Source organism: Coregonus lavaretus (genome assembly GCF_964263955.1).
Source record: "Coregonus lavaretus genome assembly, chromosome: 6".
In the NCBI taxonomy this organism is placed as follows: Eukaryota; Metazoa; Chordata; class Actinopteri; order Salmoniformes; family Salmonidae; genus Coregonus; species Coregonus lavaretus.
In genome coordinates, this window is record NC_139993.1 from 45,743,740 (window position 1) to 45,758,530 (window position 14,791).

Consider the following 14,791-nt stretch of genomic DNA (forward strand, 5'->3'; position numbering starts at 1 on the left):
AGCATGCTGACTGCAGGAATGTCTACCAGAGCTGTTGCCAGAGAATTGAATGTTAATTTCTCTACCATAAGCCGCCTCCAACGTCATTTTAGAGAATTTGGCAGTACGTCCAACCAGCCTCACAAGCGCAGGCCTCACAACCGCAGACCACGTATAACCACACCAGCCCAGGACATCCACATCCGGCTTCTTCACCTGTGGGATCGTCGGAGACCAGCCACCTGGACAGCTGATGCAACTGAGGAGTATTTCTGTCTGTAATAAAGCCCTTTTGTGGGGAAAAAATCATTCTGATTGGCTGGGCCTGGCTCCCAAGTGGGTGGACCTATGTCCTCCCAGGCCACCCATGGCTGCACCCCTGCCCAGTCATGTGAAATCCATAGATGAGTTCCTAATGGATTTATTTCAATTGAATGATTTCCTTATATGAACAGTAAAATCATTGAAATTGTTGCATGTTGTGTTTTATATTTTTGTTCAGTATAGTTGAGTAGCCAGCCTAGGTTACTGCTCAAATGTTGCTGTAATAGGCCTACATGTTTCTCCTTTGCATGTTGTTTTGTTGCAGGTTTAGTTTTTATTCATTGGCAAGCTTTAAAAACCGAAGCTAGACTGCAACAATTTAATAGCCTGTACACTTTCCCTGCGCTGTAAACGGGCACACTAAAGCAGCGCAATTGACGTTGAATTCACCGATGCAAGCGCATCAGGTGGTCCTCTGTAGCTCAGCTGGTAGAGCAGGGCGCTTGTAACGCCAAGGTAGTGGGTTCGATCCCCGGGACCACCCATACAGTCATGCGTGCATACATTTTTGTGTAAGTCGCTTTGGATAAAAGCGTCTGCTAAATGGCATATTATATTATAATTTCATAATGTAGATGACTCAACTGCTGACTCATTTATACTCGCTTGTGTGTCCTATTCGGCCCGCGGGCCTTGTGTTTGACACATGCGCTAGCCTATTAACCACATTATGACTGACTTGTGATCATTGTCCTTGCTAATTTGATTGTATTGACATTCCCAGCCTTAGTTACAGTCGTCAGTTTTTTGTTCAAAATATTGAGTCATTGAAACAGTGCATCTCGAATGGGTGGAGGCAGCAAACGATCTACCTGACAACCTGATAGCAATATTCTTTGGACTACTAAGAAATGTATTGGTGAATTATATTCATCATGCATTGACGGCCTACACCGGGTTTGGCCGGTGTAGGCCGTCATTGTAAATAAGAATTTGTTCTTAACTGACTTGCCTAGTTAAATAAAGGTTAAATAAAAAAGAAATACAAAAAACTGCATCCATCTATGCTGCCAACAATGCCTTACTGTACGTCATGGAATTTTTTGTAAAATCGAACTATTTTGTAAACCTCTTATAAAGTTGGTTTTGAAGCATAAACTGGGAATTTCATATTTTTGACTGATGTTATGATTGTCTGTTTGTTTCATATCTGCAAAGTAGTTAAAACGTTGTCAGTTCCACTTTAAAGGCTCCTCATGGTCAATCCCATACTATCTCTACCCGGCACAGCCAGAAGAGGACTGGCCACCCCTCAGAGCCTGGTTCCCCTCTAGGTTTCTTCCTAGGTTCCTGCCTTTCTAGGGAGTTTTTCCTAGCCACCGTGCTTCTACATCAGCATTGCTTGCTGTTTGGGGTTTTAGGCTGGGTTTCTGTATAGCACTTTGTGACATCTGCTGAAGTAAAAAGGGCTTTATAAATACATTTGATCGATACAGCATTTACTGTGATGGGGCCTCCACAGAAGTCAGAGCATTCATACTTCTTGCGCTTAAATTGGTCTGCACCGCAGCACTCGTAGTGATTCAGGGCTAATCTCTACAACCATCCAGCTAATTACAAGCAACTGGCTAAACGAAAAGACAAGACCTTACCTCTTCTGAGATGTTGGAGTCCGTTTCCCGGTGCTTGACATAGGAGCTCAGCCAAGATAGCATGAAGTAAAAAGACTGCACAGTTTTCCCACCTGCATCTCCATCCCAAATCTCCCCATTGCCCCCCAAGCAAATTTAGCCTAAGTTTAGGCTATTGTTTCTATGTGTATTTCACACTATGTCCAGGTACAAATTGGAGTAGAATGCTTGTATGGATGTCAACCCCAATACATGTTCATGTCATCAATCAACTGCATTACAGTTAAAAACTACTTTGACTACAACCACCAATTTCGGTATGCTAGCTATGCTACCAGCTTATGCAAATGGCTGTTAGCATTTAGCAGTCACTTTTTCTACACCTGAAAAGGGACGACTTCTAAATGTTATGCAGTGAAAACAGACAAATATATCCAAATCGGATTTTAGTAATCACATTGTGGGCCTGTTACAATGCCTTTATCATGACGGATTTGACAAATATCCACTTTGTTAGATCAGATTTGTTAAATTTGCGCCAATCCACCATCCTTCTATCCCCCACGGTCTACATTCCATTGACCTCTTTACCGCATCTATTCCCATTACCTCCCCGATCTCTTTCCAGGAGATCTCTTTCCAGGAGTTTTTCGTGTCTTTGAAATCCCTACACAAGGTATCATAAAGATTTGTATTTATTTGTGAAGTTGTTCTGATAGCCTTTCTTCAAAGTTCTCCATGTTTGTTGTCAAGGAAGTGAGTTTGCGTTTATACAGGATGTACCGCCTCCACCTACCGTGAACCAATTATGTCAATGCGGAGCTATACGGAGCCCTCCATATTGTTACAACATTTGGGAGGCGCACAGCATCGCCGTACAGAGCTCATTTTGGCCTCTGCAAGCCTCTGGAGGTTCCGCAATTGCGTCACACCCTCTGTACGGAGCCTCCGGACCGCAATGCAGGATCAAACATAAATTGGCCTTTAGACACCGTGGAGCTGGCGCAAGATATGGGTCGGAAACTTACCTCAATGCAGGGATGAGATTAATCCAATATTGGACTAAAGGAGCCTAACGTTACTCCTTAGCCCATGTTCTGTTTAAAGGCGAAATTGCTCTGCTAGCCAAAACCGACAAATACTTAATCTAAACGTGAATAGATTCTCAATTGCGGTACGGTTCTAGAGATTATAAAGTAATAATAATATGCCATTTAGCAGACGCTTTTATCCAAAGCGACTTACAGTCATGTGTGTATAAATTTTTACGTATGGGTGTTCCCAGGGATCGAACCCACTACCCTGGCATTACAAGCGCCATGCTCTACCAATTGAGCTACAGAGGACCACAGGGAAGGAAATAATTTCACAAATACAAAATACACACAATATGGCAGTGTGGGAATACTAACCCTATAAACGTGTGTAGCAATTTAACCTTTAGTGTTTAGAAAATGATTTCTCACTGATATGAAAGATAAGGTCCTTTATGTTTCCAAAACCGTACCGTAAGTGATGCGTGTCAATGTTCAGACCGAGCGTCTGGGCTCTTAACAAAACTCCCCCGTACAGAAGACGCCTTCATCCATTGACTCTTATGTGTAATCTAATGGAACTGAGAGTCATGATCAAGGGCTAGGATGGGACATGCCACTGTACTCCAAATTGTACCTTTATCCATACTGCTCCATCGAGAAGATTGAAATACATTTACATTTTAGTCATTTAGCAGACGCTCTTATCCAGAGCGACTTACAGTTAGTGAGTACATACCTCATTTATTATTTATTTTTATACTGGCCCCCCATGGGAATCGAACCCACAACCCTGGCATTGCAAACACCATGCTCTACCAATTGAGCTACATCCCTGCCGGTCATTCCCTCCCCTACCCTGGACGACGCTGAGCCAACTGTGCGCCGCCCCATAGGTCTCTCGGTCGCGGCCGGCTACGACATAGCCTGGATCTGAGCCTGGAAAATACTGCTGGTTTTCCTGGAAAACTGACTTTTCGTCCTCATTCTAGCTAGCAGTAGCCACCGCAGCCATTTTGGAATTCGATTCTCACGATTCTATGATTTTATTGCGATTCGATGTTCCAAACATATTGCTGCTGCAGAGGGACAAGGGAGAGCCATGATAAAATGAGTTTTGATCAGTCATGGAAATAAATGCTCTAAACAAATTGTCTCCCTATTGAAAAATAATTTGGAAAAATACTGGAATTTTGGTACAGCAAACTAGCAACAAAAAAAAATATTGCGATATTGTCAAAACGATACGACATATCATCTAAAATAATATCCCAATACGCAACTGTATCGACTTTCTTTCCCCCCCATCACTAGTGGCATATCCCATATCTGCATTGAGGTACGTTTTCCGACCCATATCTCACGCTGGCTCCACGGTGTCTTAATGTAACCATGATTCCGTTCCGACCTCAGTGCAGCTCAATGTAAACAAGCGTAACTGTAGGGTCGGTATCTTCTTGGAAAAACACCAGCATAGCTGCAGTCTTAGCGAACTAGCTAGCATCAAATGTTTCCAGCTAGCTATTTTCTGAACATTAACGTTACAATGCCTGCAAATACAACTAGCTATCTAGGTAAGCGCTTATCAAAACACTGTTCAATAAGCACCTACCTAGCTATCTAGTTAAAATACACGCTGATTGGAGACATCAGCATGTATTTCTGAATCTCAGTGTGTCACTAGAGTTTTGCATCTAATGCATTGATTCAGTATCGTATACAATCTCACTGTTTCATCATCCTGACATTTGATCGGTTGTTTGACACAATTGTCCTGTGACGACCTCAGCTGGAGGACAGCTGTCAATCATGTACAGAATACAGCTGTCAATCATGTACAGAATAGGGGGAGGGGGTGGGTGCTTCAACAGCAGGTCAACAGTTGTCTGTTTTCACTCAGTAAATGCCATGCATAGAGAATGCACACCTGGAGATGCAGTAGTGCAAATAATTTGACTTCCAAACTGGACTGGTGAAGGTGAATGGTTATGGCTCTCACTTATCCAGTTTGCTCAGATCAGTGCTAATGAAGAAGAAAATGCCTCAGTAGACTATTGAAAGGAAGGAGAGGAGAGGAAGCCACTGTAGTGAGGATGAAGCTAGGGGAGGAGAGATGAACGGCAGAGGAGCAGAGAGGAGAAGAGGAGAGGAAGCCTAATGCCTAATGTGTAGCGGCCACCAGGTGTGTATCTCTCTAGGGTTAGGGTGGGTACGTCTCTGTTCGCTACACACAGTAGATCATGTCAGATGTATTCATCGCTGTGGGAAAAAGTGTGTAGGGTGACGTTGATCACCAGGGTGTGGGCATGTGTGTGTCTGGTGTTGTTGATTTAGTGGGATGTTTCTGTGCTGAAGACAAGCGGTCCCTAAGAAGAAACATGACACCGGGGTTACTCAGTAGGGCACAGTGTTGCAAAATGTTCTGAAATGTTTTTAAATGTACCCCATTTTCCAGGAACAGTCTGCACTGTGACATCAAAGCAGCCTTGTTTTGTTTTTTAATTAAATGTGTCCGTCCAGGTTAGATTTGAAAAATATTTCACATTCAGACCATTGTGCAAGACACCCTCCCTCCCTCCATCCCACTCTTTCTCCTCCATGCTCTCTCCCTCTCCAGCTTGTTATGCATCTCTGCTGTTTGTGCCTTAGGAGGCATGTCACAGCTCTGTGGCCCTGCGTTGCCATTCTAATTATAGCTTTAGACACACACACACACACACACACACACACACACACACACACAGTCTCATATGCCAGACTTACTGGGGGCTCAGTTACTTAGCTGCCCTGCACAACATACACACACACACACACACTGCAACACACACTCCCATAAAAACAAACACACCGGAAAGACACAGACACCACACCCTGTCCCCCTGAGAGAAGCCCAGAGCTTCCAAACAACACTAGTCCTGTTATTGTTACTGTGTTAATAGGCCTAATGCTGACAGGAAACAGTGCTAACAGTCTATTGGATCAGCAGTAGCTAGTTACTACCTGGGGATGTTTTTCTATCTATTAACCCAGATGTATCTATTTCTAGACTAAAACATCTTTCTATGGAGATTCTCCTATAAACATGCTTAGTGATCCTGGAGTTGACTCAATCTGGGAAACTGGCCACTTGTGTCTCCATAGTTAATCCACAGTTATTCTGTAAGCGGCAGGTCAACAGTTGTCCATATTTCTTAACCTCAGAAAGAGGTATCTGATTGGACTGTGCTGTTCAGAGGTTTCTGATTGGTAGGTGCTCCCCAACAGTGGAATGTTTGGCTGTTGAGAAAGGCTCATCTCCATGACTCCCTCCATCCATCCATCCAGAGTTCAACTTTCAATTTCTTTCTATGAAGGAGGAGTGCTGAAACCTGACGCTTCTCTCTCCCTCCCCCTCCCTCCCCCTTCCTCCTTCCATCCATCATATATTGGTATGCATTACTGAATGGGCAGAACACACACACACACACACACACGCTCTCCTCTCTCTCATCCTGTTGACACTGTCATAAAGCATTATAAGTACAGTAGAACTATAAAGTGTTTGTGTTTCAGAGGAATAATGATGAGAATGGGAACTGTTCCGGGAGCAGTATGGAGTTCCCCACCACTAACCTGTATGAACTGGAGAGCAGAGTGTTCACTGACCACTGGTCCATCCCCTACAAGAGAGAGGAGTCATTGGGCAAATGTCTGGTCGCAGCCACCTGCCTAGCTAAACACGGTAAGAGAGAGTGAGTGAGTGTGTGGGCTTTGTGTCATGCTGTCCCTGTTGAATGCTTTTCACACATTCTTATTTTACACCCAGTTGCCAAACAACTAGAGTTTCTCCCTCGCTTTCTCCTCCTCTCACTTTCTTTCTCTCACACTCTATCTCTCAGGTCTGGCGGATGCAGATGAGAACTGTAAGCGGTTTATGGACCGGTGTATGCACGAGGCCTTTAAGAAGGTGAGTTGTGTGTGTGTGTGTATGCATGCATGAAGCCTTTAAGAAGATGAGGTGTGTGTGTGTATAAACATAACGCTTATGAGTGAGCGCTGTATAACCTGTTTATAACGCTTCCTTTCTTGAAACTGGCATTTTTTAACAAGACTGTTTGGTGTAATTTTGCCACTTTCACTGACTCTCCTTCCTCCTGCCCTCGCTCTCCCCCTTCTTGTCCCTCTCTAGCTCCTGACCAGTAGTGCGGTCCATAAGTGGGGGACAGAGATCCATGAGGGGATCTATAACATGTTGATGTTACTGGTGGAACTGGTGGCTGAGAGGGTCAAACAGGAACCCATACCTGTTGGGCTGATGGGAGTACTGGCTATGGTGGGTATACAAACACCTGTTGCATACAGTATATATACACACACATGCTGCTGCATCACATCTACACACCTCCCTTACAAAGGATAACCTTTCTTCCTCGCTCTCTCTCTCGCTGTGTGTAGGCCTTTAACCCAGACAATGAGTACCACTTTAAGAACCGTATGAAGGCATGTCAGAGGAACTGGAGCGAGGTGTTTGGAGAGGAAGCCATGTTCGCTGTTTCACCTAGCAACAACTACCAGAAGGTGAGGTCACGTGGTTGTTGCTCTAGGACAAAAAAAATGACTGACTGATCACCTATGTATGTGTGCTTTTATTTCTACAGGAGCCTCATGGTTGGCTGGTAGACTTGGTCAATCTGGTAAGCCCCACCTACACACACACACACACACACACACACACACACACACACCTACCTCTGGGATAGTTCAGTGTTGTCGCTGTATTTAGCGATGTGACTGTGTGTTTCTGTCTCTTCATCTCTTCATGTCCTTTCTTTCTTGTTCTCTCTCTAGTTTGGAGAGATGGGAGGGTTCACTGCTATCCAGGCTAAACTCAATACAGAGGAGATAGAGATCGGGGTAAGGACACACAAACACACTCACACAGTCCTGAAGCCTCGCTCAGTTAAATGCTCCGTTGTGTGGCTACTCTTAGGCCTCCTTGTGTGAATCCTTCCTTTGAGGATTCTAACCGGAACCACACACACATTGATCCCTCTCACAGCCCAGACGATCTCCACCATTAGCATGTTAATCTCTCTCTGGCACCGGAGGATGCAGCTGCCCAAGCCCCCCCCCCACCCTCTCACCCGTGGGAGACGACCCACTCTGGTTTTTGAGAGTATGTTTGTATGTAACTGTCTGTCTTTTTGCAGTGTGTGTCCGCTCTGGTCCAGCCTCTAGCTGTGTGTGCAGAATACCTCAACTCCAGCCTGGTGCAGGTAAGGCATTTCCCTCCAACACACACTAAGACACGCATCAAACGGTACATCCACAGCATTGTTGATTAGTTAATGAGACTAATAATGACGTGTGTGTGTGTGTGTGTGTGTGTGTGTGTGTTTGTAGCCCATGTTGGATCCTGTTATCCATAAGATGATCACCTATGTTCAGAACCTTGAGGAGAAGGATCTCAAAGACAAGGTACCACAATACCCCCTGCTCTATATACCCACAATGCCCTGCTCTACATACCCTGGGAAGCTCTCGTAAACTTTAGAAATATTAGTGTCCAACGTCCAAAATGGTTCATTACGAGCTTCCAAGTCTGAAGCAACTCTTTGTTTCCCAGTCGGACTGTTCAGAGTTTCCTATGAACCCAGCATCAGGTGATGGCTCATAATTTCTATCTCCCCCCCCCCCCCCCTCTCCCCCTCTCCCCCTCTCCCCCTCTCCTGTAGAGGCTGGTGAGCATCCCAGAGCTGCTGTCGGCCATCAAGCTGCTGTGTATGAGGTTCCAGACCGCCCTGGTCACTGTGGTGGACGACCTGCGCCTGGACACTCTGCTACGCATGTTGAAGACTCCTCACTTTTCCACCAAAATGAACTCCCTCAAAGAGGTGAGAGGTCAGGGGTTACAATGTCAAGGGTTAGAGGTCAAACTCAAACAGGATGCCTTTGTCTAGTTTAGATCTAAACACTCCTGGTGAGTTCAGTTCAGCAGCGCTGTTGTCGCTCTCATTATTATGCTATGGTCCATGTGGACGCTTCTTTTTATATACAGTTGAAGTCGGAAGTTTACATACAGGTTGGAGTCATTAAAACTTGTTTTTCCAACAATTCTTTACAGACAGATTATTTCACTTATAATTCACAGGATCACAATTCCAATGGGTAAGAAGTTAACATACACTAAGTTGACTGTGCCTTTAAACAGCTTGGAAAATTCCAGAAAATGATATCATGGCTTTAGAATCTTCTGATAGGCTAATTGACATCATTTGAGTAAATTGGAGGTGTACCTGTGGATGTATTTCAAGGCCTACCTTCAAACTCAGTGCCTCTTTGCTTGACATCATGGGAAAATCAAAAGAAAACAGCCAAGACCTCAGGAAAAAAATGGTAGACCTCGGTTCCAGACTACGGTTTGCAACTGCACATGGGGACAAAGATTGTACTTTATGGAGAAATGTCCTCTGGTCTGATTAAACAAAAATAGAACTGTTTGGCCATAATGACCATCATTATGTTTGGAGGAAAAAGGGGGTCGCTTGCAAGCCGACGAACACCATCCCAACCGTTAAGCACGGGGGTGGCAGCATCATGCTGTGGGGGTGCTTTGCTGCAGGAGGGACTGGTGCACTTCACAAAATAGATTGCATCATGAGGAAGGAAAATTATGTGGATATATTGAAGCAACATCTCAAGACATCAGTCAGGAAGTTAAAGCTTGGTCGCAAATGGACAATGACCCCAAGCATACTTCCAAAGTTGTGGCAAAATGGCTTAAGGACAACACAGTCAAGGTATTGGAGTGGCCATCACAAAGCCCTGACCTCAATCCTATAGAAAATGTGTGGGCAGAACTGAAAAAGGCGTGTGCGAGGAATGGGCCAAAATTCACCCAACTTATTGTGGGAAGCTTGTGGAAGGCTACCCGAAATGTTTGACCCAAGTTAAACAATTTAAAGGCAATGCTACCAAATACTAATTGAGTGCATGTACACTTCTGACCCACTGGGAATGTAATGAAATAAATAAAAGCTGAAATAAATCATTCTCTCTACTATTATCCTGACATTTCACATTCTTAAAATAAAGTGGTGATCCTAACTGACCTAAGACAGGGAATTTTTACTAGGATTAAATGTCAGGAATTGTGAAAAACTGAGTTTAAATGTATTTGGCTAAGGTGTATGTAAACTTCCAACTTCAACTGTAAACTGTGTTTATGTGTGTCTAGGTGACTAAGCTGATTGAGGAGAGTACTGTGTCTAAGACAGTGAAGAATGCCATTGACACAGACCGACTGCTGGACTGGCTGGTGGAAAACTCTGTCCTTTCAATAGCACTGGAGGGTAAGGACAATATTAATGTTAACAATGGAACAACATATGACTATTATCTATGTTATTATATTATCTTGACTTGTGATTTCACGTAAGATAGACTAGTAATATAACGGTGGAGTGTGTGTGTGTGTGTGTGTGTGTATTTCAGGTAACAAAGACCAGTAATATAACGGTGGAGTGTGTATGTGTGTATTCCAGGTAACATAGACCAGGCCCAGTATTGTGATCGAATAAAAGGCATCATTGAGCTGCTGGGCAGTAAACTGTCTCTGGACGAGCTCTCCAAGATCTGGATGATCCAGGCAGGACAGTCGTCCACGGTGATTGAGAACATCCACACCATCATGGCTGCGGCTGCCGTCAAGTTCAACTTCGAGCAGCTCAGCCACCTGTTTGTCCTTATACAGAAGGTCTGTATGTGTGCTTAGAAACGTCTCTGTGGGACAGTAAATTGTGTGTGTGTGTTTGCATGTGTTAGTAATGATTGGGTGTAACTTGTGTGTTCCAGAGCTGGGAGGTGGAGAGTGACCGTGTGAGGCAGAAGCTGCTCAGTCTGATCGGGAGGATTGGTAGAGAGGCCCGCTCTGAGGCCACCACAGGGAAGGTGCTGGAGGTGCTGTGGGAGCTAGCCCACCTGCCCACCCTGCCCACCTCCCTGGTACAGCAGGCCTCTGAGGAACACCTGGCCATCCTCACTGATGCATACGCTGTGAAGGAGACTGTCAAACGCTGCTACATCATCAAATGTATAGAGGACATCAAGAAGGTGAGAAACACACACACACTCTTTCTCTCAAGGTTGAAGCGCTCTGTCACTCACAGCCTTTGAGTTCGAGTTCAAGTCTAATATCAATTGAACACACACACACCCTGAATAAGTCAGTTTATGTTTATAGACTCAGACTGAGGAGGAGGGTAAAACCAGCGACACTCAGAGCTCATTTCTTACTGGCTCCTGGGGCAAGAAGAAAGCCAAAGAAAACTCATTGGCCAAAGTAAGAGAAGCCCCTCTCCTTAAAACTCTAATGACCAATCAGTATTCACCTACAATCTTCTCACTGCTCATACCAATCATCACGGGGGGGGGGTTGATTGGTAACTGAATGATTGCTGCATTGTTGCTTTTAACAAGCGGTTTCAGTACTGTAGTGGGTGTCTAATTCTCTGTGGGTTGGGCCAGTCTTCATTGACGTTGTAAGGGGTATGTGTGTGAGTCAATGTGTGTGGGGTGAGGTATTGGATAAGTGATGTGCGTGTATGGTAGGGCTGTAACGATTCACCGACGCGCCCGACCCGGTTCAAGATCTGAGTGCATTGGTGCACGGAAACACAAAACGATCCAAATGTAGCATGCATCGGTCAGAAAATCCATTCAAACGTTATGAATCGCTGGTTCACAAAAATGTTTTGCTCAAATAACCTTCTTAAGTATGTGGACACCTGCTCATCGAACATCTCATTCCAAAATCATGGGCATTAATGTTATTTCACAGCCTCCACGGTCGTTGTTTTCTTTACCCTTTAGTTACACACACACACACACACACACACACACACAGTTCATTCCCTTGTTCTCAAGCTTGTCAGTTCCTCTGTCACATCATGTTTACCAGGCAGCGTGTTGCTGTGTGTGGTGTGGTGACAGACAGCCACGGAACGCAGCATCACAGAACACAACAAACTGGACAACAACAGCCTGTGGGGGGAGACAGACAGAGAAAGACAATGTTCCAGTACTATTAGACACCTGGCTTTAACCCCCTCCTCTCCTTCCTTCATCTACTCTATATTACAGCAGTCAGTCACAAAGGAGAGGAGGAAAGAATGCCTTTGTTTTATTCATATTGGAATGTGTTTAGTGAAGCCTGCAGAGAAGTTCTGACAGCACATCTTGTAGAATCTAAAGCCAATGCGTCATGAGTTCTAGCAGACAGGTCTTCACGTTGGGGTGGCATTTGCATCAGATGAAGTCTATTCAATGTTTGCCATTGTGATTGTTTCAAGGGTTATAGTATTATGTGTGTGTGCATGTGCCTTGCTGTATGAATGTGCAGTATGTTTGTGCATGCTTGCATGTCTTTGAGTGTGCGGAGACTTATATTTGTTTTGTGTCTGTGTGTGTCAGTATTCGTAAACTCTGTGACTCTGTCCTTCCCCAGCTCTGAGGACATTGAGTTCCCCTCTTAATCATCTCTAGTTTTTAGTTAATTCTCTCCCACAGAAAACAAATTCTGACATGCTGGAACACTCGTACACTACATGACGTGGTAAGTATGTGGACACCTGCTCGTTGAACATCTCATTCTAAAATCATGGGCATTAATATGGAGTTGGTCCCCCCTTTGCTGCTATAACAGCCTCCACTCTTCTGGGAAGGCTTTCCACTGATGTTGGAACATTGCTGCGGGGACTTGCTTCCATTCAGCCACAAGAGCATTAGTGAGGTTGGGCACTGATGTTGGGTGATTAGGCATGGCTTGCCGTCGGCGGTCCAATTCATCCCAAAGGTGTTCGATGGGGTTGAGGTCAGGGCTCTGTGCAGGCCCATCAAGTTCTTCCACACCGATCTCGACAAACCGTTTCTGTATGGACCTCGCTTTGTGCACGAGGGCATTGTCATGCTGAAACAGGAAAGGGCCTTTCCCAAACTGTTGCCACAAAGTTGGAAACACATAATTGTCTAGAATGTCATTGTATGCTGTAGCTTTTAAGATTTCCCTTCACTGGAACTAAGGGGCCTAGCCCGAACAATGAAAAACAGCCCCAGACAATTATTAATCCTCCACCAAACTTTACAATTAGCACTATGCATTGGGGCAGGTAGCGTTCTCCTGGCATCTGCCAAACCCAGATTTGTCTACCAGATGGTGAAGCGTGATTCATTTCCAATGGCGATGAGCTTAACACCACTCTAGCTGACGCTAGCCATTGTGCATGGTTGCCATTTTCATGAAGCTCCCGACGAACAATTATTGTGCTGACGTTGCTTCCAGAGGCAGTTTGGAAGTCTGTGGTGAGTGTTGCAACCGAGGACAGATGTTTACGCGCTTCAGCATTCGGCGGTCCCGTTCTAAGCTTGTGTGGCATACCACTTTGCGGCTGAGCCGTTGTTGCTCCTAGACGTTTCCACTTCACAATAACAGCAGTTACAGTTGACCTGGGCAGCTCTAGCAATTTGACGAACTGACTTGTTGGAAAGGTGGCATCCTATGACTGTGCTCTTCAGTATGGGCCATTCTACAGCCAATGTTTGTCTATGGAGATTGCATGGCTGTGTGCTCGATTTTATACACCTGTCAGCAACGTGTGTGGCTGAAATAGCTGAATCCACTAATTTGAAGGGGTGTCCACATACTTTTGGCCATGTAGTGTATCTCATCTGTTGTGACAACTGCATCCTCCTTCAGTGTCGAACTAAGCATGTAATTGTGTTGATCTACAATCCATTTTGCATGCCGATCAACCCCAGGCAATATCAGCAACCTAGTCAAACTGTGCGCTGTGCGCATCTTCGCGCACTGACCAATGTGAGGTAGGCCTATTCCTGATCTGGCACATCTGCGTGTCACTTTCACCATTCAAATGTGTGACAACCAATGAAATTTGCTAGGTTATTTTCACAAAATGCACTGTTTTTCCAGGAATAAAAGTAGGCTAAGCTACCGCTGGAGACAACTCTCATCTGTGGCTATACAGTGCCTTGCAAAAGTATTCATCCCCCTTGGCGTTTTTCCTATTTTGTTGCATTACAACCTGTAATTTTAATTTAAATTGATTTTTATTTGGATTTCATGTAATGGACATACACAAAATAGTCCAAATTGGTGAAATGAAAAAAATTACTTGTTTCAAAAAATTCTAAAAAATAATTAACGGAAAAGTGGTGCGTGCATATGTATTCAACCCCTTTGCTATGAAGCCCCTAAATAAGATCTGGTGCAACCAATTACCTTCAAAAGTCACATAATTAGTTCAATAAAGTCAACCTGTGTGCAATCTAAGTGTCACATGATCTGTCACATGATCTCAGTATATATACACCTGTTCTGAAAGGCCCCAGAGTCTGCAACACCACTAAGCAAGGGGCACCACCAAGCAAGCGGCACCATGAAGACCAAGGAGCTCTCCAAACAGGTCAGGGACAAAGTTGTTGAGTACAGATCAAGGTTGGGTTATAAAAAAATATCAGAAACTTTGAACATCCCACGGAGCACCATTTAAATCCATAATTAAAACATTGAAATAATATGGCACCATAACAAACCTGCAAAGACAGGGCCGCCCACCAAAACTCACGGACCAGGCAAGGAGGGCATTAATCAGAGATGCAACAAAGAGACCAAAGATAACCCTGAAGGAGCTGCAAAGCTCCAAGGCAGAGATTGGAGTATCTGTCCATAGGACCACTTTAAGCTGTACACTCCACAGAGCTGGGCTTTACGGAAGAGTGGCCAGAAAAAAGCCATTGCTTGAAGAAAAAAAAGAAGCAAACACGTTTGGTGTTCGCCAAAAGGCATGTGGGAGACTCTCCAAACATATGGATAAGGTACTCTGGTCA

The 14,791-nt window shown here is 44.5% G+C and overlaps 1 protein-coding gene across 1 annotated transcript in view; it reads left to right on the forward strand.

Annotated features, from left to right (window-relative positions):
- Positions 1–14,791, forward strand: part of LOC311131354 (ubiquitin carboxyl-terminal hydrolase 24-like) — a 40,987-nt gene that overhangs the window by 3,414 nt on the left and 22,782 nt on the right. The window contains exons 2-14 of the mRNA XM_084164307.1: positions 6,461–6,629; positions 6,787–6,854; positions 7,077–7,220; positions 7,343–7,465; positions 7,546–7,581; positions 7,736–7,801; positions 8,098–8,163; positions 8,291–8,365; positions 8,623–8,781; positions 10,125–10,239; positions 10,432–10,643; positions 10,742–10,999; positions 11,130–11,228. Coding sequence (XP_084020433.1) covers positions 6,461–6,629; positions 6,787–6,854; positions 7,077–7,220; positions 7,343–7,465; positions 7,546–7,581; positions 7,736–7,801; positions 8,098–8,163; positions 8,291–8,365; positions 8,623–8,781; positions 10,125–10,239; positions 10,432–10,643; positions 10,742–10,999; positions 11,130–11,228 — 1,590 coding nt within the window. The remainder of the gene's footprint in view (positions 1–6,460; positions 6,630–6,786; positions 6,855–7,076; positions 7,221–7,342; positions 7,466–7,545; positions 7,582–7,735; positions 7,802–8,097; positions 8,164–8,290; positions 8,366–8,622; positions 8,782–10,124; positions 10,240–10,431; positions 10,644–10,741; positions 11,000–11,129; positions 11,229–14,791) is intronic.